The sequence below is a fragment of the Drosophila grimshawi genome, unplaced genomic scaffold (genome assembly GCF_018153295.1).
Source record: "Drosophila grimshawi isolate 15287-2541.00 unplaced genomic scaffold, ASM1815329v1 contig_848, whole genome shotgun sequence".
NCBI lineage: Eukaryota > Metazoa > Arthropoda > Insecta > Diptera > Drosophilidae > Drosophila > Drosophila grimshawi.
Genome location: NW_025063692.1, coordinates 9,584,172 through 9,610,921, shown reverse-complemented (window position 1 = coordinate 9,610,921; position 26,750 = coordinate 9,584,172). Strand labels below are relative to the sequence as shown.

The 26,750-nt window shown below is 42.4% G+C and overlaps 1 protein-coding gene across 1 annotated transcript in view; it reads right to left on the bottom strand.

The window, feature by feature from the left end:
• Window positions 1-315: 315 nt before the first annotated feature.
• LOC6565743 (hornerin) overlaps window positions 316-26,750 on the bottom strand; it is a 97,138-nt gene continuing 70,703 nt past the window's right edge. The window contains 5 exon segments of the mRNA XM_032738932.2: window positions 316-1,390; window positions 13,617-14,140; window positions 14,270-15,692; window positions 16,345-17,082; window positions 24,296-24,371. Coding sequence (XP_032594823.1) covers window positions 959-1,390; window positions 13,617-14,140; window positions 14,270-15,692; window positions 16,345-16,956 — 2,991 coding nt within the window. The 5' untranslated portion in view covers window positions 16,957-17,082; window positions 24,296-24,371 and the 3' untranslated portion in view covers window positions 316-958.

The following is a 26,750-nucleotide window of genomic DNA, read 5'->3' as shown; positions in this document are numbered from 1 at the left end:
TGTGCTTAGATTATACAATTTCTTGGCCAGGCCAGGCCAGGCTAGTTCTACATACATATATCTATTTTATTATTATATCAAAAAAAAAAAACAACAATTCTCAATTCTTATTCTAGACGGACACACAAAAAAAAATATATATATGGATTTCACATATATGTTTTATTAATAATATGGTTATCAATTGCTTATGTACATGAATAAATACGCGTATGTGTGTGTGTGTGTGTGTGTGTCTGTGTGTGTGTGTGTGTGTGTGTGTGTGTGCAGTATTTAAATTCTATGTATGTATTTATAAGTATTTATATATATATATATATAGACGTATGCCTAACATTTATAGCGTGCGCCCATTCGTGCCAGATATCAATGATTAATACATATATTTTGAATATATATATCTAACATTATGCTCTGTGCTGGTAAAGTTTGCTCAATTTGCATAAACATCTATATGGTAGGTGTATACATATGTAAATGCATAGGTATATCGTATTATTACACACATATATCATCTATTCGTAAATACATTTAACACTCAAATCGTTTATCGTTTATCGTTAATCAGTAATCAGTAATCAGTAATCGTTTTTTTTTTTTTTTTTGTTCTATTATTTCGATATCTACGGGATATCTATCAAATGTACATATTATATATATATATGTTTTCTTTCCAGTTCATGCTTAAGAGAAGATGAAGAAGCTACCATTTTGGGTATGCAAACATTAAAACTTAATCCATATCCGTAACTATATCCGCCTCTGTCTCTGTCTCCGTCTCTGTCTCTGCGTCTGTCTCCGTCTCCGTCTCTGTCTCTGTCTTGGTATGCGTGTGTAGGTCTGTCTCCTTATCGGTCTCGTTTCCGTCTTCCGCAATGGAGTACAACACCTTGTAGCTAGTCTGTTGTTGTAGGTACCTTGCGCTTCGGTCGAATGCCCACCAGTTTGTGATCCGCACTCACAACATCTCCGCCAGAGAACCGTAATGCTCGTTATAGATTGGACGGCAACACTCCTCGACGGCATCGTACTTATAATGGCGACTGCGGCCAGTGTGACCGTAGCGTTGCCTTGTTTGCTTTTGCTGCTGCTTATGTTGTTTTTGCTGCTTTTGTTGCTTTTGTTGCTTTTGTTGCTTCTGCTGCTTCTGTTGCTGTTTGTGGCTACAAATGTGGTTGTTGCAGTTGCCGCTGCTTGTGCTGCTGCTAGTGCTGCTGCTGCAGTTGCTGCTGCTACTGCTGCTGCTGCTGTTGCTGCTGCTGCTGCAATAGTTGCTGCTGTGCTTCAGTGTTGGTTGCTGCTGGTATCGCTGGTGTGAATGCGGATACGAATGCGGATGTGGCTGATAGTAGTGGATGGCATGGCATGAGGCAGTCTTTGAATTGTATTCCTGCAAGCAGACAGATGGAAACCATTGAAATTGTGATATAAACATTAAATATACAAAATATATATATATATATATATATATATATATATGGCTATAAATATGAGCAGTATGAAAAGAGTGTTAAGAATACAAGGTGAGAACATAGGAATGTGATACGTGGACATGACAGCTTCAATTCAAACATCAAAAAAAAAAAACATTTGGATTCATTTTCATTTCACACTTTTATTTCAAATGGTTCATTTTCACAACACATATTTTTTCTGATCATTCGTTAAGCATTATTTAGTTGACATTAAATTACATTTCGAGGGATTAATAAAATATACTGCAAACATTCCATTTAATTTTAATATTTTAGTTCTTTTTTTTTTTGTTAAGTTTATTGTTATTGGTTGAAGAGAAAAGTGAAATATTATCAACGTTCATAGCCATTTCTGGTTTTTCATTTACTGGAGAGGCTGTAAGAGAGAGAGAGAGAGAGCGAGAGAGAGAGAGAGAGAGACAGAGAGAGAGAGAGAGAGAGACAGAGAGAGAGCGAGAGACAGAGAGAGAGAGCGGGGGCGTGAGGCATTCTGAGAAATCTGTTGAAAATATTGAAGTTTTTGTTGCTTGGCTAAATCTGTTCAAAATGTGTACATTTTAACCGGATTTCTCCCCCTCCCCCCCTCTCTCTCTCTCTCTCACTCACTCTCTTGCTGTCTCTCCAGCTCTGCCGTCTGTCGTCTATATCTTTACCCCACGATGGTCAGCAAAATGTTGCCAAAATTGTCGCAACAAATTGCCAAACGGTTTCTTGTTGCATTTACTGTAGTTGCTGCTGTTGTTGTTGGCGCACTGCCCACTGCCCACTGCACTGCCTGCATGTATACGTATCGGGATATATATATATATATATATATATAACGTTAAATAACTGCTTTAAGGTCGCACGAAGTTGCTTCTACGTCTGCTCGTTCTTCTGTTACAACAGCTGCCCTGAAGCCACATACAGATTATCAATAAATTGCATCTGACTGCCAACGCAGGCAACACAGTTAGTAAGGCATCTACCCCACCACCCCACACACCCCCCATACCATCCCACCCCTTATCATTTTTTTTACAACCCCTGCCCTGTAAGCACACGAATGATTCACTTTATTATGAAAAAGACACACAATTTTTGGCCGCACTTCATTCCCCATTCCCCACTCTCCCTCTCTCTTTATTTATCTCTATCTCTCTCTCTCTCTCTCTGTCTCACTCTCTCTTATTCTGTGTCTCGCTGCTTGTGAAGCTCTCAAATTCTTGTGTGGACACCTTGTTCTAATTTATTTATTGCTGCATGCATGTACAATATAATTTTATTGGGTGTCTGGCCAGCAATGGATGCAAAGTTCATTAACAAATTCTATAGAATACTCCAATCTTCCCCCTCATCGACACCTCTGCAACCCCTTTGTTGTCTTGGGTATCCACACACACACACACTCACACATACACAGCAACACACACACACACACTTGACCGCATTGCAAGCTTTAACAATTACGTTGGAAAATTTGTGAAAAGTCAATAGCTGTGAATTTGATACACTTGCTAGCCACAAACACACACCCACACACACACACACACAGACACAGACACACACACACACACACACACACACAGAAAGACACACACATTCACACACAGACACGCACACACACAGCCACACAAGGACACAGGGACAGCGCTTGACATTTGGCGCCAAAGTTATTAAGCGGATATAGACGAGCTGCGTTCTTCTACTAAAAGCGGCTTAAGCACCAGGCAAATGTTTGACAGCAACAGCAACAGCAACAACAACAAACACACACACAGAGACACACATGTGTGTGTGTGTGTTGCAAAAGGTGCACACACACACACACACACACACACACACACACATAGAGTGAATCCCCTACTCCTCTTGGCAGGCAGCTTTTTGTTTTAAGTTTATTGATGTCGACGTGCGTTTTTCATGCCTCAGCACACAGACACACAAGGGACATATAGACAGACAGAGACAGAGAGAGAGACAGAGTGAGAAAGAGTGAGAAAGAGTGAGAATGGACAGCAGAGAAGATCAGAGCAGGTAGGTAGGTGACGTAGGTGTAGTGGAGCGGAGGAGAGGGGGTTGATATGGCAGACGCGTCTGCGACGTGACAAAACCCATTATAGATGCGACCGCAAAGATAACACTCTGACTCTGACTCTGACTCTGACTGAGGGACTAGCGACAGCAGATACAGAGGCAGTGACAGTGGCAGTGGCAGTGGCAGTGGCAGTGGCAGTGGCAGTGGCAGTGGCAGTGGCAGTGGTAGTAGTGGCGTAGTCCAAGGTCCGCCGGGTGGAAAGGGGCAAGGAGTGGACAGCTGCTGTTGCTGATGGATGTGTGTGTGTGTGAGTGTGTGTGTGTGTGTGTGTGTGTGTGTGTGTGTGTGTGTGTGTGTAATGTGTGTATGAATAGCAATGAATATTACGTTGCCAAACACAAAAAGGTTAAAGCCCAAAATACCCTACAGTCAAAGTGGCACCATCAAGAAGAAATGACAGCTATCTGACAGCTAAAATAATATAATATCTGCAAGACACACACAACAAATATGCCAGCGATTCAATTCAAGAGTAAGAGCAATTACTGTTCATACACTGTTCGAAAAAGACACTTAGTTAATGAAGAAATGAAATCAAGCGGTTGACAAAAATGTATATTTACAGGGCATTGGCAAGTCGAGCGACTAAATGCGAACATTTGCTTTTTGGTTGCTCGATTTTTTTGCCATCGCTTCGCTTCGACTTTTTTTTGTGTTTTTTCATTATTTTTTTTTTTTTTGTCGGGTTGAGGGTGCTTCATAAATTTAATTTTGTAACCATCAAAAAGTTAAGTCAACGATAAATTGAATGGCTGCATGATTGACTGATTGACTGATTGACTGACTGAATGAGTGGGGCGCAGCTCCGCTTCCGCCTTAACCTACGCATCTGGACACAGCTGTCAGCTGGTTGCCCCAAACAATGGACACGGGTTGATGCCAAAGAGTGGGCTGGCCAAGGGTGGGGCGATGGGGCTGGCTTTTGGAAATGTTTGCGGCTCGTCGACTGGCCAGACAACGCAGACAGTTCAACACACACATACACACACACATATATATATATATATAGAAATATAAGCGTCAATATAAATATAAAAGTGACAAGAGCAATAACAACAACAACAACAACAGCAAGAACAGAGCCAAAAGTCAAAAACCGTCAAAAAGCGTCATTGAACCTTAAACCAACTCATGCTGGGAGTGAAGCGGGGGGACAGGGGGTGAGCATAGGGGTTGGGGATTGAGGGGCACATGTGATGTGCTCACATAAAAAAGGGACACACAGCGCTGTCCATGGCAACAAACAAGACAATGAAAAGAAGGCAGCAGCTGCATAGATTTTGTACTCTTTGTGTTTGCCTTTGATTCGGAATGCTTTAGAAATTATGAATTTGTAATGCAAACAATGTATATGTGACTATATATATATATATATATATATATATATATATAGGATGTAGGAAGTTGACAAATGATAGTCAATTTGCCAATAATTTCGCTTTAGTTCAGCTTAAATCAAGTGTTGCTTTGGCATTTTCGCTCAACTTAAATAGCAAAATAATTGTGAACAAATATTTCACGTGCACAACTTTGGTGATTGCATCATTATATATATATATATATATATATATGTAGATCAGCAATAACAACAACAATATTTATGACTAAGCTGCTGATATATTATAATGATATTATTTATTATTTTGTCCTCCTTCAAGTGTGGCAATAGTAAACAAATAACACAAAGTGTTGCCTACTTTTTGGGGCCAGCTGAAGACAACATTTTTTGTTTCTTTTTTTTTGGTCAGCACGAAGGTGTTTTGGGCTAGTTTTCAAGGCGCTGGCGATTTTGGAGTAGTGCGAAATTCTGACAGCTCATAAATTGGCGCCACAGCGGGCTGTCCACTTGGCAAAACCAAACCGAGACCGAGTTGCAGCTCAGCACGCGTTTCTCCTGCCTGGCAGTGATTTGTGGGAAGGGGGTTGGCTGTGCTTATACGGATACCACCCATTGTCAGCATGGAATGCGCTCTGTGCCAAACCCAGGCAAACACCAACACTCACACACACACATATATATATATATATTGCTGTTGTTGCACTGCTGTTGGTTGTTTCACTCGCATCGCTGCTGTTGTTTATATTCAACAGCGAAACGAAAGGCAGTCCAAACAAAAGCACTTGCACAAACAGAGGTGTGAAGCACCAACAAAAACAATAACAATAACAACAACAACAAGAACAACAATAACAAGAACAACAATGAGCAACACAACTACAACTGTGGCAACTCTTTTTATGCTTACAACCAGCAGCAACTAGCAACTGGCCAAGTTGGGTATATTAAGTTACAGCCAAGCAAAATAGTAAAATTTCCACCCGCCCAAACAAAGAAAACAATATACAAAAAGAGAAAGAAAGATTCAATTAAAGCTATTTTGAATATAAAAGAATATAAATCTGTGCATGGCTTTCAATTTGAAATGGCAGCATTTAAAGTTGAAAGGATTTCTCTTAGTCAATCATTTGGTTGAATTCACATTTATTTGTATGAAGATTTGTTTGCTGTTGCTGCTGTTGCTGTTGTTGCTGTTGTTGTTGTTGCCACTGCTGGCTTACTTGCACAGTTAATGAAGCAAACGTGGCGTGTTGCATTGACCGCCTAAAAGTCCAAATGAAATGGAAAAAATACAACAAAAAATAAAAAAAAACTCACAAAAAGAGTTTGTCGTTTACGGTTTTATTAGCCAGGCAGCAGCAAAATGGCCGCCAGTTGTGTGGCTGCAGCGGAAACGGAAACTGATTGTGCGGTTTACGTTGGTCAGCTATACTCTACTGCCCGCAAACACACACACACACACACACACACACACACATACACACAGCCAGCCAGCCGATTGTCAATGGTGCAAAACTCATCTCATTAAAAGCTCGCGCGTTTTGCGCGCGTTTCGCACGCGGCTTTCCAATCAGGCGGCCATTTGACATTTTGCCATCAAGCGTTGATTAAGCGAAGTTTGGCTGCGGCAGCTGCGGCTGTAACGTTGCCAGTGCCACCGACTGTGCCACCGACTGTTTGTGGTGCCAGCCTCGATATCTCGTCAATCGTTTTGTTTGTTTGCCAAAAAAAAAAGAAACGGAAAAAAAAATTGACTTTGAGATGCTTTTCCACGTTGCCTGATTGATGTGCCAAATTGCAATCGAATGGAAAGAGAAGCAGCAAAGGGTGTCAAGGCAGGGGGAAGGGTGGCAGGGTGGCAGGGTGGCAGGGTGTTTGGGGGCAGGGTGGCTGCCAAACGATGTTTGTATGTATTTTCGTTGACGTTTTTATTTTTAAGCTTATCGCATTCTTCTTGCTGTTGTTGTTGTTGCTGCTGTTGTTGCTGTTGTTGTTGCTGCTGTTCTTGTTCTTGTTGTTGCTGCTGTTGTTGCTGCTGTCGTTTGCATTTGCATTCTTTGCTTTGTCGCTTTTCTGTAGCCTCTGTTGTTTTTTTGCCAGAGGCGACAAGCGACAAACTACAAACGACACACAGAAAATACCAATACACACACACACACACACACACACACACACACACACGCACAGCTTTCACAGCCGTTTGACTGCAGCTACCCCAAAATTAGAGGGGGTTGGGTTGCAAAACGGGTAAGGGAATTGTGAACTTGGCCCGTAATTGATGTGTCTGAGCTGCGTTCTACTGTTGGCCGGCCCTTAACAATTTGACCATTTTGTCATTTGGTTCGGTTCGGTTCGATTCGGTTCATTTCAGATTAGTTGCTGGTTTGGCCGCCAGGCGGCGTTGCATTCTGCTCTCAATTAAACAACAACTCCTCGATGGTGGCAATAAAGTGCTGCAAATGCTTGCAATCTTTCTCAAAATGCATATGTGCCTTGTGCTTCAATTTTAAATTGGATTAGTTTCGAGAACTCTAATTGAGATACGTAATCCTGTACAGATTGGCATACTTTCTGAAGTATATATTGAAGACATAAATGAACAATTGATTCTACGATTATTTACATACAAATTAAATGGAAATTTCTAACTAATTTCGATTTTTTCTTTCTCATCACAAGTTAGGTACGCAATAATAAAGATTTTTCTCTATACAAAATATGTATAATATTAATCTACAATTGTGCTGCATATTGTAAAATCGCAATAAACCTATGGCTGTGCCAGAGTTGCTGGGAATTATTTTATTAGGCTGCTTTTATCTGCAAGTATCTTAAGTGATTTTAATGGTCGATTTACTTGCGAATAATTTTGCCAAGGCTTAAGCATAATTACACTGCGCCATCAAAATACGCAACCGATCACACACACACACACACACACACACAGTCGTCTCTCTCTCTCTCTCTGTCTGTCTCTGTCTCGCTGTCTCCGTTCCGGATGGCTGGCATCTCGAGTCGAGTTTGCTGCCGATAATTTAATGGTCTGCCATTTAATCTGCATTGAATTTATTATCTCGGAAAAAATTAATCTTGATATGTGGCCCGCTTATGGCGACGCTTCTCTAACAAAAATAGCTAAAAAGCAGCGTCAAGCACGCGTCGACGTCTCCCACTCACCCGCTCATCCACCCAACCACTAACTCACCCACTCACCCTCACCCTCTCTCTCTCTCTCTCTCTCAGTCTATGTCTATCTTTGTGTGAGTTTGCCTCTTTGGTGTATATCTCATAAAAATTTGCAATTGCTGGCAACGCATCTGTTCTCCAAGTGTCTCTAAATCTTTAAAGAATTATTTACTACAGTTTTCTTTCTGTCTTTCTTTTTTTCCAGCGCCCGCAGACGACGCAGTTTGGAAAACCACAACAACAAGAACAACTGCAAATGGTGGGTGATTTGCAGACAACCCCCAAAAACAGGCGCAATTCCAATCCAAAGCTGACAATGTCACGCCAACAGCAAAAGCAACAGCAGCAGCAGTAGCAGCAGCAACCACCAAGCACGCTGAGCCACCGTTGAGCCACCCTTGTGTTATTTTGCTCTACGGTTGCCATTGTCCGCTTTCCCCCTTCCCCATTTCCCCCCCTTCCAAACCATCGACGATGTAGCCTTGCACAAGCGAGTACCCATTCCGCTGTTTGGCTCTTGGCGCCTTGCCAGCGCACAGTGGTGCCAAACCAATATATATTTATTTGCAAGGGTTTCAAAAATAATGACCCTCTCAATAATAGTTGGGAACAGTTGTGTGCAAATAACCATAAGAAATTGCACTAAGCCAAAATTTAAAGTCTCGTCTAATAAATTAAATCGTATTGCCAACAAAAGCAAAATAAACATTTCGAATTGGGAATATAAAAAAACGAACGGAGAACACATGAAATGTTCTCTTAGAATCACTTTTTAATTGAAGTATACACATGGATATATATAAATATATAGATATATTCCTGTATAAATGATGTATAAATGATTTTATTTTAATATTTTTTTTTAAATTTTTGAAGGATAGAAAAATAAAAGCAACATTTCTCAAGTAGTACACACCCAAATATTTATATAGAATATTTCGAGATATTGTAGGACATATTCAATGAATACATATCAAATGGATAGGCTACAATTGGAGCCACTGTGCCGGTAGCGCTTGCGATGCCTTGTCTGGAAATTTATTATGTTATGTCTCCGGCTTCGTTCCGGACGCCATCAGTGGGTTAAGGTTTCTTTCTTTCTTTCTTTTTGTGTGTGTGTGTGTGTGTGTTAGCCTGTGTGTGTGTGTGTGTGTGTGTGTGTAATTGTTGAAGGGCATGACGGCCATAGCCCAAAACCAAGACCAAATTGAACGCAATACCAAGTTCCCCCTTTTTGCCACCCTGCATCCTGTCACCCCCCAAGTTGCTATCTACCCCTGTCCCCAAAAGCTGTGCCAGTTTTTGCGGATCTGCGCTAGCTTCAGCTATATAGCTATATACAAAGCAATTTCTATGTCACTCGCTGTTGCTGTTGCTGTCGCTGTTGCTGTCGCTGTCCTTCTGGCCATCATTCAATTTTAATCAGCATGACTAAATCTCACCGGCCAGACAAGACTGTAGAGTCGCCAAACTCCAACCCCAACTTCAGCTTTAGCTTCAGCTTCAGCTCCAGCTCCAGCTACAACTCCATCTCCATCTCCAGATTTGGTTTCAATTTTTCTAGCTGTATTCGAGCTGCTTATCGAAACTGGCAACTTGTGCGTTGAATTTGCCAAACAAAACAACAAAAAAAAAAAGGACAAATCGAAAAATATATTGTATGTATAAGAATAAAGAAGCCAGCGGGTGCTTGGGGCACGATGAATATACACTCATGAATACACTCATAACGTGGACATTGACTTTGCTGGCCAGTTGTAAGCTTTCTCAGCTCTTATTATTATTATATATATATATATATTATTATTATATATATATATATATATATATATGTTTATTTGAGACTTATTGTTGGTCAGCTTATTGTCCCGAAACGTGTACCCGAATTATATTCAATTATTTCTGATTCGACTTTAGTATTTGACAACTTACTTAATTCATCATTTTCAGTTGCTAATGAAGATATATAGATATGTGTATTTGCTGTATTTATGTTTAATAAACACAAATCTAAACTGAGATTGTAATTTGCGTTCAATTCAAAGGATCCCCCTCGCAAAAAGGGTATACAAGTTTGGCAGAAAAAGTTGCTGAAATGCGACTGCCACAATAGAAACAGCAACAACAACTGACAAATTTGAACAACTCTTATTTTTTTATTGCTACTGCTGTTGTTGCTGTTGCTGTTGCTGTCGTTGTTGTTGTCGTCGTTGTTGTTGTCGTTGTTGTTTGCATTGCAATTGAAATGTTTGCCATTTTGTGTTGTGTGCCATTTGCTCATTTCTTTTATTATTGCTAAGTGAATGTTAATGCCCGATTTCCTTGCATATGTGGCCACACACACATATATATATATAAATATATATATAAATACATTGACTGGCGACTGGCTGGGAGAACTGCTCCATTCGAGTCCATTCAAATCCATTCGAAATCCGTTTTCATATTTTTGGTTTGGCATTTGATGTGGCTCTGATTTCATTTGCGTTTGCCTTTTCAGCTGCTGCTGTTGCTGCTGCTGCTGCTTCGACTTTTCCTCCTACACTTCCAGCTGCTCCGCCTCCTTTGGCTCCAATTCTTTGGACAAGTCTTCTCTCTTTTAGCTGTGTTATTGCTCTTTGGATTGGTCCTTCGGTTATTCCCTTTGCTTTATTAGCCAAATGTTTAAAATGTTTTGTTGATGTTGTTATTCTTATCGTTGTTGCTGCTGCTGCTGCTGCTATTGTTATTGTTGTTGTTATTGCTGCTGCTGCTGCTGCTGCTGGTTACGAGTGATTTGGCAACACTTAAGCGATTTTCAAGTGTGCCTCGGCTTGGGCTTAGGGCCAATGCGTTGCTCTGCCAGTGTTGCCACACAGCATCAAGCGTTAAGACAGATAGGGAAAAGGCCAAAATAAATATAACACAAATGAAAAGAGCAAGTGATAGATAGATAGATAGAGGGAGAGGGAGAGAGAGAGGGAGTGATGAATACTGCTATTATTAAATCGAGAGTGCACAAATCGTTTTCAGATCAACTTCAGCTAAACTAGACGAATCCCATACACAATGGGCATACTATGAGGAGAGGAGGAGAGGAGGAAAGGGGGGAACGGTTGGTTAGTTTTGGGCAGAGCATACACATACACACACAGAGAGACAGACACATACATGTATATATGTACACATCTGGCCAATGGCATGTGGCATGTGGCATGTGTGAGATGAATGCAATTGAATATGAGAGATCATTGTGTGTGCACTCAATGTATGAATGCACTCACTGCAAAGCAATTATTGTACGAGTGAATGTGTGTGTGTGTGTGTGTGTGTGTGTGGAATTTATTATTGAATATTTAATTAAGAATACATGAATGCAATGTGGAATTGAATGAATGGAATGAATGCCAGCAAAGAGACAAAGAGACGACAGCAAGAGAGCGCCGCTCAAATGACTATTTAGTGGATACGATGTGTTCAATGAGTTGTAGTGCAACTTACTCAACTCGGCTCTAAAGTAAACTAGAAAACGTAAAGCAACAAACGTTATTTCAAGCACTCATCTGGGCAATTGAGTGTTTCATGAGTATTACTCGATTGGGTCTGGTTTTTGCGATTTCATTTGTGAATCGAACCAAATTCCAACTAACTAACTGACTATTGACTAATACAGTTTGCAAGCGCTTTCAGCTTTCACACAGACTCATCCAGACAGATGTATGAATACACGTGTGAATTGCTGTCTGCATTCATTCCGCACAATTCAGTTTTTCGCAGTGCTGCTGCTTAACACTCGAGGCAAATTAGTTGCGCCTCGGCACAATTGCGTCTATAAATCAACAACAACAACAATTCTATTTTGCAACAGATTTTTTATGGTGCCCAAAAGCGTGCGCCCAGCGGATGCGGATGCGGATGCGGATCCAGCTGCGGATATGCGAATATGCACTCGAATGTATGTATATGTGAATGTGTGTGTGTGTGTGTTGCGTGAGTGTCTCAGCCTCTCGGTCGAGTCGAGTCGAGTCCTACGGCAAAGTGTCGAGTCGAGTATCTAGTTCACCCTCATGCCACCGACACCGACCCCGTCGAATGCACAAAGCGCACGCACAATTCAGCAAATTGACAGATTTATAACAAAATGCAATGAATAACAGCATTATTCACATTATTCACAAGGGTGCACGCTTTGAATTTGGGAATTACCAGCCAGCATTTCAGCATTTCGCCACTGGACCACTTTTAGAGCCAAGGGGTAAAATCGATAGAGAGCGAGAGAGAGCGAGAGCGAGAGAAAGAGAAAGAGGATTGCATCTTAGGCCTTAAGACTTTTAATGCGGATATTGGGATTTCGATTTCAACAGGCGCCGTAATGGAAACAACACACACACATATGCACACACAGACACTGAGACACACACACACACACACACACACACACACACACACAGACACACAGACACTGAGACACACACATGACACTCGTAATCCCTGTGGCACACCATGAAAATGGGGGCATGCGTCTCTCTGTGAGTGTATATATATATATTTATATATATATAAATGTGTGTGCGTATGCTGGGCGAACCAGTTCCCACATGATGATGACGATGATGCGGTCCGGATCCGAGTCAGAATCCGGCATTACCCCAAATTTCAGTTGCAAGTGAACAAAAAAAAAAAAAAAGAGAAGAAAAAAAATGAAACAAATCTATGAAGTTCAATCAGTTTTAATTGATTCATTTCGGGGTTGTGGCGAGTGTAGCGGGAGGTGGCAAGAAATGGCTGCAGCAGGACGGGTGGTGGTAGGGGTAGAGGTAGGGGTAGGGGTAGGTAAGCGCTGTCCGTTGCAGATAATGATGATGTTTTTGTAGCTGCCGCGTTGCCTGTTAATAAATTTATTATCTTGGGAATATGCGCGAGCGTCTGGCTAAAGCAAAGCGAACTGCGACGCTGACTGCGACGCTGACAGAGGTAGTTGCAGAGGCAGTGGCAGTGGCAGAAACAGAGGAAGAGGCGGCGGCAACGGCAGCGGAAGTGCCTCGTTGATTTGAAATGGAGCCCTGGGTCTGGGCCAGGCCGCAAATTTATTATGATTAAAGTTGAAAAGTTGCTGCAACTGTTGGAGGCAACAACGAGGCAGGGGGGGCAGCGTAAAGACACACCGAGTACAGTAAGAAAGAGAGAGAGGCATACAATGATAATAATAACGATAACGATAACGATAGCGATAACTATAAACGTTTAACTATAATCGTGCACTCAGCTTATAAAAGAGCTGAAATAAGTGAATAGTCCTCATAAGCAATCACTGTTCATCGCCAGATTTCAGACTGCAAATATATATCTATATATATATATATATATATATACAAATAAATATCAGCATGCATTAGTAATTCTCATTCTATAAAGTCGAGTACAGGCAACAATGGCGACTAGTCAACTATTTATCAACTGTTTTGGCTTGCAGATTGCATTTCTATATGCAACTCTGCTTCTTCTTCTGCCTCTCATTCTTCTTCTTTATCTTAGTGTATAATATGTGATTTGTACTCACCATAACGATGCTCCACTTCTTGCATATGTGACGCAAAGCTTTTTTGTAGCATCACGGTTTCATGGTCCAGAAGTTCTTTTTGGGTTTCGCTCCAGTTGCGGTCATTGTGGCAGCGACTCCTCCACTCGTACCCGTACCCGTACCCGTTCCCGTTGCCGTTGCCGCTGCCAATCCCGATCCGGAACCACTTGCCGAAACAATCGAACGTCCCGAGGCGCGCTGCTGATCCGCTGAGCAGCGACGTGGATAATTAAATGGCGACATCGAACCGGAGTTGCCCGCGACAGTCTCGGCAATGCCCATGTTCATGGCCATGCCCATGTTCATGGCGCCCATATTAATGGCGCCCATATTCATGCCCATGCCCATATTCATGCCGATGGGCATGCCCAGACCCATGCCCATGCCCATGCCGGCAATGCCCTGATCTTCGCCACAGCTGGCCATGCTGCTCTTCGATGTGGATGTGCCCGACGCTGTCGAGGATCGACAGCTGCGCAAATTGTGTGGCAAGGTGTTTGTGTGTTGTATGTGATTATTATTATTGTTGTTGTTGTTGCTGCCGTTGCTGTTGTTGTTGCTGCCGTTGCTGTTGTTGCTGTTGCAATTGCTGCCTTGGGGCATCAGGTTGGTGTTGTGACTGTGACCATGATTGTGATTATGGCCATGACTGAGACTCTGACTCTGACTCTGACTGTGACTGTGACTCTGCTGACTGTGGCTATGGCTGTGGCTTGTGGGCGTGGCTGTTTTATAGTAGCGCAAACTTTCATTGTAGCTAGCGCCGCTGCTGCTGCCGCTGCCACTGAATCCGCTATCAAGATCACCCTCATCGAACTCCGGATTGATGCAGCTGCTGTGCGCATGATCCTTCAGCTCCATGCTGTTCAGTGTGCTCGACAGATTCTCCAGGCTGGCGTGCGAGGCTGAGCTCGAGTTGGATGCGGCGCTGGCAGCAGCACCACCCAATAAGCCACCGCGACGCGGCCGCTGCTGTCCACTGGCCGTCAGCACATTGCCCTTGCCGCCCTGCACCAGCTGTGACGACTGTGACGCTGAGCAGTTGGCGCCAACAGCACTCCCGCTGCCACTGGCACTGGCACTGCCGCTGCCGCTGCCACTGCCGCTGCCACTGCAGCTGCTGTTGCTGGTGGCAGATGCCTCGTGCTGGACATCATTGGAACTGGCACTGGGCGGCGGTGGATTGGCATGGCTGGGACTGATGTCCGGTGGCGTCGGTGGCATAATCAATGCCTCCAACGACAAATTGAGCTCGTCGAGCACACGGAAATGATTGTGCTGGACGCGACGCAGCTCCTCCTTCACATTGCCCGCACTCGATGTGGCGATGCGATTGTCGGAGAGCACTTTGCGTATCTTCTGATCGCTGACCTCCTCATACAGATTCTCGGTGGTGCCGTACCGTGTCGTATACGTGTGTCTGTCCCGCTCCTCGGCACTCGGCGACGACGATGTCGATTGGCCGCTGTGCGACGACGACTTTGAACGGAAACTCTTCGCCAACAGGGCGCGTATCGAGTTGCGTGGCGGACTCTTTGATTGGCCGCCATGATGATGCTGATGCTGTTGCTGCTGCTGCTGCTGCTGCTGCTGCTGCTGCTGATGATGATGATGATGGCCATTGCCCTGACCCTGACCCTGACCCTGAGCCTGACCATGCCCCTGGGCGGGCACATTTGTATGGCATTTGGCTGCACCGGGCTCATAGTATGCATAGGAGTAGACATGATTAAAGGGTGCAGCAGCAGCAGCAGCAGCAGCTGCAGCTGCAGCAGCGCCACCACCACCCGATCCACCTGCGCCAGCACCTGCACCAGCACCACCATTGTAGGCCACATGCAGCGAGGCTGTTGAGGACATGCCAGCGGAAGCGGATGCGGATCCGGCCCCATGCGAGGGTGTGGCACTGCTGCTGCTGGGCGTCATAACGCCAGCAGCGAATCCATAATCCAGCGATGAAGTCGACGACGACGACTGTGTATTGGTTGTGGTTGCGGCGCTGGTTGGCTCAAAGCGCTCCATTGTGGCAGCAATATTCTTGCGTGACCACTTTACCTACAAAGCACCAAGAAAGCAAAGAGAGAAGACGAAGAACTTGAATTCAAATGCTTTAAAATGGCATCCTTAAGTTAAACCGATTTAATTCAAATCGATGAGAGAAAATACATTTTTACTATTATTTATTTATTTATATTTATTTATTTATTTATTTATTTATGCATTTTTATTTTTATTGGCATGCATTCGAAATCATTGGATTTAGTCGGACATTTCGGATTATGTTCAGCTTCAGCTTCAGCTTCAGCTTCAGCTTTAAGCTTATTTATGTAAAGCCAATTCAGCAATTGTCCTCATGAATGAATTTGTTTATTTATTTATTAATATTTATGGATTCACTTTCAATGTTGTTTATTTTGTCATCTCGGCTAACATAATAACAACATAATCAGCTTGCATACGAAACAAGATGACAAATAAGAAGCAAATGCTGCTGTTTGTTTACCAATCAAATGTGAAATGCCAAGGAATTTAGCAGTGGAGTAATGCAATTACAGATCTTCTGAGGGAATGCGAGAGGCATCCTCAAATGACAGATTAGCTTGGGTCAACAGCATATACAGCATTTACAGCAGCATATGAAATTGTTGCTGCTGTAGATGCATTTACAGCATTTGCAAATTATTCGAAAATATGTTAAAAATGTTACCTGCTGTTCGACATCCATTTTGTGGTTGCTGCGGCGACTGTGGCCGCGTCGTCGCCGCTCCGTGAAGGGTTCGCTGTGGCCGCCGCCTTGGAGCAGCAGCAGCTCACCATTTTGCTGCGAGGATGTGGCTGGTGGCGCTGGCATGCAGAACTCAATGCTGTCCATGTCATCCGGAAAGATTAGATCGCCCCGATGCCCAGAATGATGATGGCCGAGCGTTGCAGCGGCGCCGGCATGCCCCATACCGCCCATGCCCATGCTCATGCCCATGCCCAGGCCATGACCGTGCTCATGACCGCCATGACCAACGTGACCACTGTGTGCGCCGTGTCCATGTCCATGTCCATGTCCGAGGCCATGGCCATGGGTGCTGTGACCACTCCTGGTGAGCTGATTGCGTTGAATGTGCCGCATCGAACCGTGTCCTCCGCCGCCGCCGGGTGCACTGTGCACGGCCACCGCTGTGGTCTGTCCAGCCAGCTGTTGTTGTCCATGTTGCGGCTGCGCCGGATAATCTGCCGGCGGTGGTGGCGCAAAGCTGGCAAATTGTGGCGAGGCGCAACGATTCTGAAATTTGGATGCAGTGCTGCTGGCGGCGCTGCCCGGATACATGTTGCTGCTGCTGCTGCTGCTTCTCTTGGCTGGCGCAAAGTTATCGTTATCGATATCGATATTATCAGTTTCGATTGTACAGCGTAGTGACGCTACTCAAGCCAAGCTGCCAAAGCACATCATCTGCTAGAGAGAGAGAGAGAGAGAGAGAAGAGAATGAGAACAAAGCCATTAATCAGCGATGGAATTGAAAGCGCTACAAATGCATATGCGGGCGGGCGGATGGGGCAACTGCTACAGCAACAGCAACAGCGGCAACAACACCACCAAAGCCCAAGCCCAAGCCCAAGCCCAAGCCTAAAAACAGAAAGAGAAACAGAGAAACGACACATGACTGACATGCCATGCCAAAATCCCACAAATAAAAGCTGGAATTATGAGCTTTGCTGCGGCACTGAAGCGCAGCGAAAAACTCCAATCCCAATTTATTTATGCGACCGCCAAACAAAACATTGTTGCCGCCAACAACAACAGCAACAACAGCAACAGCAACAGCAACAAGAACACGCATGTAAAACATTTGGCGTTGGCATGCCAAGTCCCAGTTCTCAGTTCCCAGTTCCCAGTTGCGAGTTCCCAGTTGCCAGTTGCCAGTTGCCGGTTGCCAGTTCCATAGCTGGCCACTCGACGAATGCCATAAAACAGCATTAAAGCTATTAACAGCCACCAAGCACAGGCAAAGTTTTTCGGCTTACCCTGTAACCGGTTAGCTCCCAACGAGGTATTTGCCTTGTCTTATAAGACATAAGGGAAGCTAAAGGCTATATATATCTAGATCTATAGATCTAACCATTCTGTTGTGGCACCTAAGTTTAACCATGTTTGTAAATATTTATTTGTTATTAGTTGTTTGCAGGAATTGTTATTATTTCTTTCTATTTTTAATGTAATTATTATTATTATTATTATTACTTTTTTTGTTGTTCTTTTTGTTATTAGCAAATTCCAACCGGTTTTTCATCATATTTCCCTAGAATACTTTGCAGAGTGCAATGCTTGTTCGCTTTGCAGGGTATCTGGCAGTCGTGCTGCATAGACAAACGCACACACACCCACTTCATTCCCATTGCGTTCTTTCTTCATCCGCATACGTCTCGTGCGTGTGTGACTGATAGCAGAGCCGAAAGTGAGATCCGCTCTATCTTCGTTTCCCGCAGCTGCCACCTCATCCCTCCCTCCCTCCCCCCCACCCCTCGCTAGCTCCGACACCCCCTCCACTCTGGTAATCCGTACACCCGCAGCTGGCCACCCACTTTTACGAGCGTGACCATAAATCAATCAGAGCAGAGCACAAGGCGCAGATCCCATTTATGAGTCAGGGGCAAGAGCGCTGCAGCCAAGTTAATCCTTGAGGCAGCCAGCCATCAGCCAGCCAGCCAGCCAGCCATCAGCCAGCCAGCCGCACAATACTTGCCTCAAGGCCACGTTGCAAATGCCGCATAACCAATTGAAATTCGCTGCAACTCGCTGCCTGCAAGACTTCTTCATAATTCTTCTGCAGTTTTTCCTGTTGTTTTGCAACAGATTTCTTGTTTTTGTTTTTGTTATTGTTATTGTTCTTTCTTTTCATCAGCATTTTGGTTGTTTGTGTTTGTTTTTTTTTTTTTTTTTGGCATTCCGATTTCAATGCACAGCAATAACGAACTACAAACAACAACAAAGCAGGCCGGCAGTTGCAAAAAGCCAGTTGCAACAGTCCAACAGGCAATCATTTTTCTCCCACGCTGATTGATATATCAAATTGATAGCCGTGTGCCACAGCCAAAAATGTTTAGTTGCTTTTATTATTGCAGTGGCCAGTGTAGCAGCTGGCTAAGCCACCCACACCCACACCCACACCCACACCACACACAACACGCCCCATCCCCCTTTGCCCTTTCAGCTAACCGTATTTGTTTCTTTAGTTTGCCTAGATTTATCATTTTTTATCTGATATATTTTTATATTTGTTTGCTGGCCTTTTTGTGTTTTAGGCGATTGCATTTCAAATGCAAATTTTAACGAGTTGTTTGTGGTTGTCTATGGACGCCTGCCACAACAAAAACAACAACAACAACAACAACAACAATCGGCGTTTATTTGCAGGCAACGTTTTGATTTGGCTGATTGAGTTTTTTTCCATATCAGAAATATCATACAAAACAAGCAACAATGCTGAAGTCGAGAGAGCTTGACGGGGATATACCCTGAAGCCAAGTCCTTATCTAACATAAGTCGAAGATACTCCAACTTACACAATCACTGTATATATATATATATATATGTATCTTTCTCTCGTGGTTGTTAACCTGATCTTTTTGAACTTTGTACAGATCATCAATATTAAGCCAAGACAATTTCTTTTTGGATTAGATATACATATATATATATATATATATATTAAGTCCAATCAGTAATCGATTCTTGCATTACTTGATCCGAGTATTATATATGATATTATAGGCGGCTTTTATACCTTTACCAATCAGCCTGTTACATCATTTTGCACATCTTCAATCTGCCCTTTTCACGCATTTTCAGTGGGTGTACAGGGTATAAAAACAAAATCTGAAATCTGAACAATACTTTTTAGATAACCGCGTTAAAATTGCCGAAACTACAAGCTAAAATGATTTTTTTTTGGCAGAAAAAACATACGTATATATATATAGTATATATATATTTTGGAGTGGTTAATTGAGATGGTCGTAGAAAGTGCATTTTTACCAAGCGCCCAACGCTTGGACAAACATTTTTTCAATGCCAATTATTTTCAATTTATATATTTAGTTTCTCAGCTATAATCATTTGCTGCGTTGAAGTGTTGATAAATATAAGTAAATTTATATTAGTTACAGTTGATATTCAAACTTGCTAAGAAGAAATAGAATTTTTCTTGTTTATTTCCCCATTTTTTGATTTGATTTTTTATTTAAAGCTCAAATAGTCTTTGGAAAATGTGGCCACTTTCTCTGGCTTTAGTTATTTATAGCAAAAGCCTTTTAATTGCTTAGCTCAGTCACTCGACTCGGCTATTGATGCGATTGACAATTTATCTGTGACACGTATCAGATATCTTATGGAATTTATTCCAAGGCTTGTCAAATATTTATTAACATCGTTAGCTGGATGTATTTTGTATGAAAGTTATTTGTTTGGTATTCGATTGCCTTCTGCTGCATTTGGCTCGGCTCAGCATGACTTTGATAGACTTGTTCTTGGTTGCATTCCAAATACGGAATCAAAACCTGATTGCCACGCTCAAGCAACACCTTCACCCTCTGCTCCACCCACCACCAGCCCAGCAATGCAATATGCAATAATGCGATTGAATCACGGCTTAAAGTTGTTAATTTTCTTGCGTATGTATATCAAGATCAGCTGCAACTACTTTCAATAAATATGGCTTGTAACTCATGGATATCAATTTCAATTAGCCATTTCATTTTCTGCAGTTGATGAAAAGCAAAAGTAACCCTGGCAGCGGAAGCTCAACAGGTTTGCCATTGTAAGACAAAAAAAAAAAAAAAAAAGAAAAAAAGAAAAGCAAAATAAAAAAAGCAACTTACAACTAGGCAACAAGTCATTAGCACAATATACAAACACCAACACACAGATCTGTTGGCCTTTTTTCTTTCTAGCTGTGCTGCTCATTAACACATTTTGTGCATGTTGCACATCATTAGATGCCACAGGGATTCAGAACTTAAGCGCTGAATGAATCCGAGCGAGAGAAGGCAGCAGCTGGAACTGAGAGTCGCAGCGCAACATGTGTGGCATGTGGAATGTTTTATTAATTCGGACAACGGCTTGCCGACACGTGACTGCCACCCAACTACCGCCTGCAGATTGGCAACCCTTAAAGGTTTTGCATGGCGAAAAATGCGTTGATGTCAATGCGTTGCCTTCATTTATTCACACACTCGTTCAGCACTCACTCACTCACTCACTCACACTCACTCACACTCATTGCTGCACGCATTCATTCATTCATTTATTCATTCATTTAGCTCGCATCGTCGTTAAGCCTTCAGTCCATTTAGCACCATCATGCCACCATCTGAGCACTGAACAATTTGGCTCGCTCAGTGCAACTGCAACTTGCAACATGCAACCGCAACTGAAGTCGAAACGGAAACTTAAAAACAGTGATCCACGCAGCCAGCTGCCAGCTGCCAGCTTCCACACTCCAATCCACCAATCCACTGCCATTCTCGACGTAATGGCTTTAATTAACATACAGCCCATGAGGAGCAGTTGTTTGTTGGTGTTGCTCCACTTGCGGCAACTGGCACCTGGTTGCAAGTGGCTCGTCGCTGGCTCAAGTGGAAGTTTTTGGCACAATGCGGAACGGCGACAGCTGCGTACAAAACTCAAACACAAAATGTGGGCCAACATTTGGCGGTACAACAACATTAACAATAATAATTTAATGAAAACCAAGTTTTGTTATTTCATTGCTTTGCATTGCTCTGCTCTGCTCTGCTCTGCTTTGAGCACTCGCTTCAGTTTAGCTATTGAGCATAACATCGTAATAATAATAATAATAAGTGCAGCTTGAATAACAATGCCAAAATGAATGAATAAATGAATATATTTAATAAATACACAGAGCAAAAATAAACGCTGCCAGAAAACGAAATTGTTCATAAAAACGCAAAGCAATCTCAAATAATGAATGCGTTCTGTGTAAATTGTGAAAAATGCAAATGGGAAGGAAGAAGCCAACAAACTTATTTGAATTGATTATAAAAATTGAAGAAATTATATAAAAGATCATTTGAATGCCTTCGTAATATGTTGAATAATCACAATTTATGAACCATCAATCAAAGTCTAAAATAACATTATATTTGACTTGAAATAAGTATATTTTTTAATTGATCTGTATTTTTATCTAGCCATAAATGTTACTCTCACTTTCTGGCACTCTCTTTTTCCCTGTCTCTTTCTCTTTCTGTATAGATCTCATTAATTTGTGATTAGAACCCAGTTGTGTGTTCGGTTCGTACAACTATCTATCTAGATTGTTTCGATTGTTGTCAGTTGTGCCACAAGTTTGTGGCTAGATATTAATTTGAAGCACTCAACGCATTTGCCGGTTTAGCTACAACTCAAATGGCAAGTCTCGCTTATGTTTTTCCGGCAACAACAACCAACAAGCAACAACCAACAACCAACAAGAAACAAAAAACAAAAGCCAAAAACAATCCTTTCGCCATGGCTAAGACGAGGGCTCTACTTTTATTTTTGCCGTCATCTTGTTTAGCTAGTGTCAAGTCTAATTCACCGCAACCAGCCACCCACCCAGACACCCACACAGTTATAATAGAACCAGATGCGAGCACACAACTCCTTGCTGCCGCTCCGCACCGCACCGCTCCCGCCGCCACCCTCAGCTCCAGCAGATTCGCCGGTAAAAGAAACAAGAAGAAGCTGCAAAAAGCAAAGCAATGGCAAATCTAACCAAATGCCAACACAAATTTTGTTTGCGCTTTGTATTAGGTTGACAAAAATCAACACCAACCAGACGGAGAGACGGACGACGACGACGAAGACGACGAAGACGATGACGACGACGACGACGACCACGTTGTCGGAGCTTTTCCTCAATCAGAAGTCAGAGACAGGGTAGAGGGGGTTAGGAGCGGGTGGCACTGTTACAAGAGATAGATTTATGTTGCCAAACCGCCCACATGCATATGATGGGATGCGAGCAGGCGGGGCAGAAGCAACACAACTGTCTATCTGCGTGTGTCTCTCTGTCTGTGTCTGTGTGTGTGAGTGTGTAAGTGTGTGAGTGTGTAAGTGTGTGTGTGTGTGAGTGTGTGGGTTTCAGCTGTTTGTCTTTTGCAAATGTTGGCAATATTTTGCGGTAAAAGGTGAATTTATTAGCACTCCCCCACGCAGTCAGTTCGTTTTTCTTTCAAATTATGCTCGCCATATGTCTGTCTCAATTCCCACTCTCTCCGACAAACACACACACACACACACACGCACACACATACGCACACACACACACACTGTCCCCTCTCCCTTAGCCATTTGATACTCCCCACACACATATGCAGCGCAACTCTTTAACTTGGCCAAGATTTAAGTTTTGTTTTTTTTTTTATTGTTTTTGCTGCTTATGTTGCTGTTGTTATTGTTGTTGTTGACTGCATCTTCTGCTGTTTACCCCTGCCACTATTGCCAGCTCCCCCCATCCCCCTCCCCCCATCCCCCTCCCCCTGCCGCTTGGACCCTTGGTCCCATTCTTATCGTAGGCGCTGCAATTTAAAACACATTTTCGGGGATTAAAATCTTGACAAATCATAAACAAAACGGCGACGCTGAGGCAGCTGCACGGCCAGCACGCAATTACGGATACATTTGTATCTGTATCTGTTGCTGTTGCTGTTGCTGTAGCTGCATCTGTAGCTGTAGTTGTAGCTGATGCCGCCGTTGACTGATTTACTTTGGCCTAACAGAAAAGATACCCAAAAAAAAAAAGAAAAAACAAAACCAAATAAAAAGTCACAGAGCCCCAAAAAGCCACAGACAATGACAATAAAATGCCACACACAAACAGACACAACACACACACACACACACACACACACACACACACAACACGCAGGCAGCTGAGATGCATATCTCAGAGCAAGAAGAAGCAGAGATTGAGAAAGAGAGAGAGCGAGAGAGAGGGAGAGAAAACATGTTATGTGGAAAAACGCTCGGAGCTTCTCAACTTTTGTCCAGCGACACTTTATGAAATAGAAAATGAAAATCTTTAGCTGGAGTTTAAGATAGAGGGCAATGGCGAGTCTTTGGAGTTGGGGGGTTGGGGAGTTGGGGAGCGAGCGAGCGAAGGGGAGTGTGGATACCTAATGCCAGCGGCAGCCGCATAAAAGCCACAAGATACGCATCTTATGGATTGTTGCTCTTGAATTTTTAAGCCGATTTTTGGTTGACTTTGCTGCGACATAAAACACAATAAAACTGATATAAAAACGATGGCCCCAAAAGTCAGATGTTGTTGTTGTTGTTGTGGTTGCTGTTGGTTTGTTGTTATTGCTGTTGGGTGACAACATGCAATGGACAGATGGACAGATGGGCAGCGGGGGCTTACGGCCAAGGGTTGGGGTAACAAAAACTGACAACGCTTTCAGCGCATGTCAATGTCGACATTTTCAAATTCCAATAAGTTTTGTTGCTCTTCTTGTTGTTGTTGTTGCTGTTGTGATGTTCTTTGATAAAACGGTAAAATAAACAAAGTATATATATATATATATATATACATGTGTACAATATAATCGACCATATACGTTTGTATGGGGCGCTCTTCGCTCTCTTTCAAGTGAGTTTAGAAACTTACCAGCAAAGTCAAAAAAAAATTACAGCCCAGTTTCCAGTTGCCAGATTTCAGTTGAGATTTTATGAATATGGAAATGCTGTAATCAGAGAGAGAGAGAGAAAGCATGTGAGTACAATTTAATTAGCATGCGTACACTTTTGGCGTACACTGTAAAAGGGAATAATAAGCAGCAGCAGCAGCAGCAGCAGCAGCAGCAGCAGAAAAATGAAAAGCTCATCAAAGTAAAATTTGCATGTGGAATGCAAATGTTCCATCAAGCGTAGGAAATTGAGTTATATGTATATATAAATATGACAAGCTGAGACATGCCTGCCACACACACACACACACACACACACATACATATATATATATATATATAGATAATGTATTTCGATATCAAAGTCAACTAAGTGCTGAAATTGCATACCAAATGTATGTTTCAGTGTTTGAATGTTTGTCAAATATTCCGATATTGTCGATATCTGAATGCCTAATTAAATTCCTTAGCTGGAAGCCGTGATGGATTTTAGTTATTACCAGTGCTATTGATATTGCATTACTGTTCTGCATACTCTTGTAAGATACAATCAACGAGGAATTTAATCACAATTGTTATCTATTTATGTGTAAACAGAAATTGACTTCTTGGCTCATGTATGTGGTATTTACATATATTGTCAACATTGCAATAGATTTAATACATTGGCAGCAAAAACATATTTTAATAATTATTTGATATTTGGGAATTTCGTAACAAATGCTGAGTTTGTATTGCTTTCAATACTGGAGTTTGCCAAGGTTATTTTCAAGTTTTGTTTTATTATTGAGTATTCAAATATTTCAGCTTGCCAACACAAATATGAATTATTGCCAGCATTTTATTTTTATTTTTATTTTTTTTTTCAGCTAGATCGCCAACTGTTTGATGTCAAATCGCTAGTTACACATTGGCCGACTGCACACACCTCAAAAAACACAAAAAAAAAAAACAAAAAAAATAAATAAAATTAAAAAACATTGAGCCGCGTTGGGCTAATAAATTTGTGGAGCAAAAATAAATCCACAAAATAAAAGAGGCCAAGTAAAGTGAGCTCACAAAAAATGCCAGAGCCAACAGCAAAATGCACGCTTCGATCTATGGGGCACAGGCGGTCGAAACTCTTTAAGCAGCTTTAAAAAAAAATAGAAAGAAAAAAAACACTCGGCACACAAAAGGCAATTCTGCTCTGGCTTTTGATATATGTGGCAGTGGCGCTGGCAGTGGGGCAAGTAAGTGGGTCCGACTCCGAATCGGAGTCCCAGGTCCAGGTTTCTGTTTGAGTTGAAGTTTTCCTCTTTTTTTTTGTTGTTTTTGGACTGTTGCTGCTGGGCAAAGTCAAGTCCTGCGAATATCTGACATGAAATGCTTTAATTGAGCGAGTGTTGGAAAACGTAGGAAAGCCAAGAGACGTGAAGTGAACCATGAACAACAAATGGAAAATGGAATAAAAATACAGTTCGGCCATTGTGAAAAAGTGAAAGCATTTCATAAAGGAAACCAAGCCGAAAACTCGATAAACCCCAGCATGCAGGTGTATATTGTATATTGTATAACTGAACCACAGGGCCAAGAGAGAAGTGGTGCTGCTGGAGTACGGAGACGGAGACGGAGACGAAGAAGCCGTCTACGAGGAGGTGACAAGGCAATGGCAATAAAATAAAATAGAATTTTAAACCACAGGCAAACGTGCGTTATTCATTTTTGAATTTATAACACAATTGGGAGAATGTCGTGCCGCGTGCGAGAAACGCCAAAGGAGCTAAAAGGGACGAGCTTGAAGGTGAACTAGATGTGAAAAAAATGCAAAAAAGAAAAGAAAAAAATAAAAATAAATAAAATAAATAAAATAAAAAATGTAAAGCAAGAAAGAAAGGAGTGAAAATGCGCAGCGGAATAAAATGCGTGGCTCCTTCGCCCCGTGTGTGTGACACATAAAAATAGAAATAAAGGAGAATGTGTGTGTGCGTGTGTGCCTGAGTGTGTGCGGGTGTGTGTGTGGGTGTGTGAGAGTGTGTGTGTGGTTTACCTTGGGGTTCCTGCTTTCTTGCTGGAGAAGAAAATGCTTGGCAGTCAAAGGAAATTGTGTCGTGGCAAATGTGACATTCTAACGTTGTTGCCACTGTTTCCCATACCAATTCCCCATTCCAATTCCTATTCCTATTCCCATTCCTCTTCACATCCCCCATTCCCCAACCCACATCCTCATCCACTTCTCGTCTCATTCCAGAGTAGCACTGCTTGACAAAAATGTAGGAGGAAAGCAAAGGCAACGCAATGAAAGTAACCAGCAAGCAGCATGATAATCAACATAATAATGATCGTATCGTTGATTATGAAGGTATATATACACACACACACACACACACACACACAGATGAGTGTACCTTGTCATAAAGCATCGCATATGTGTCTGTATGGTTGTATTTGCTTGGC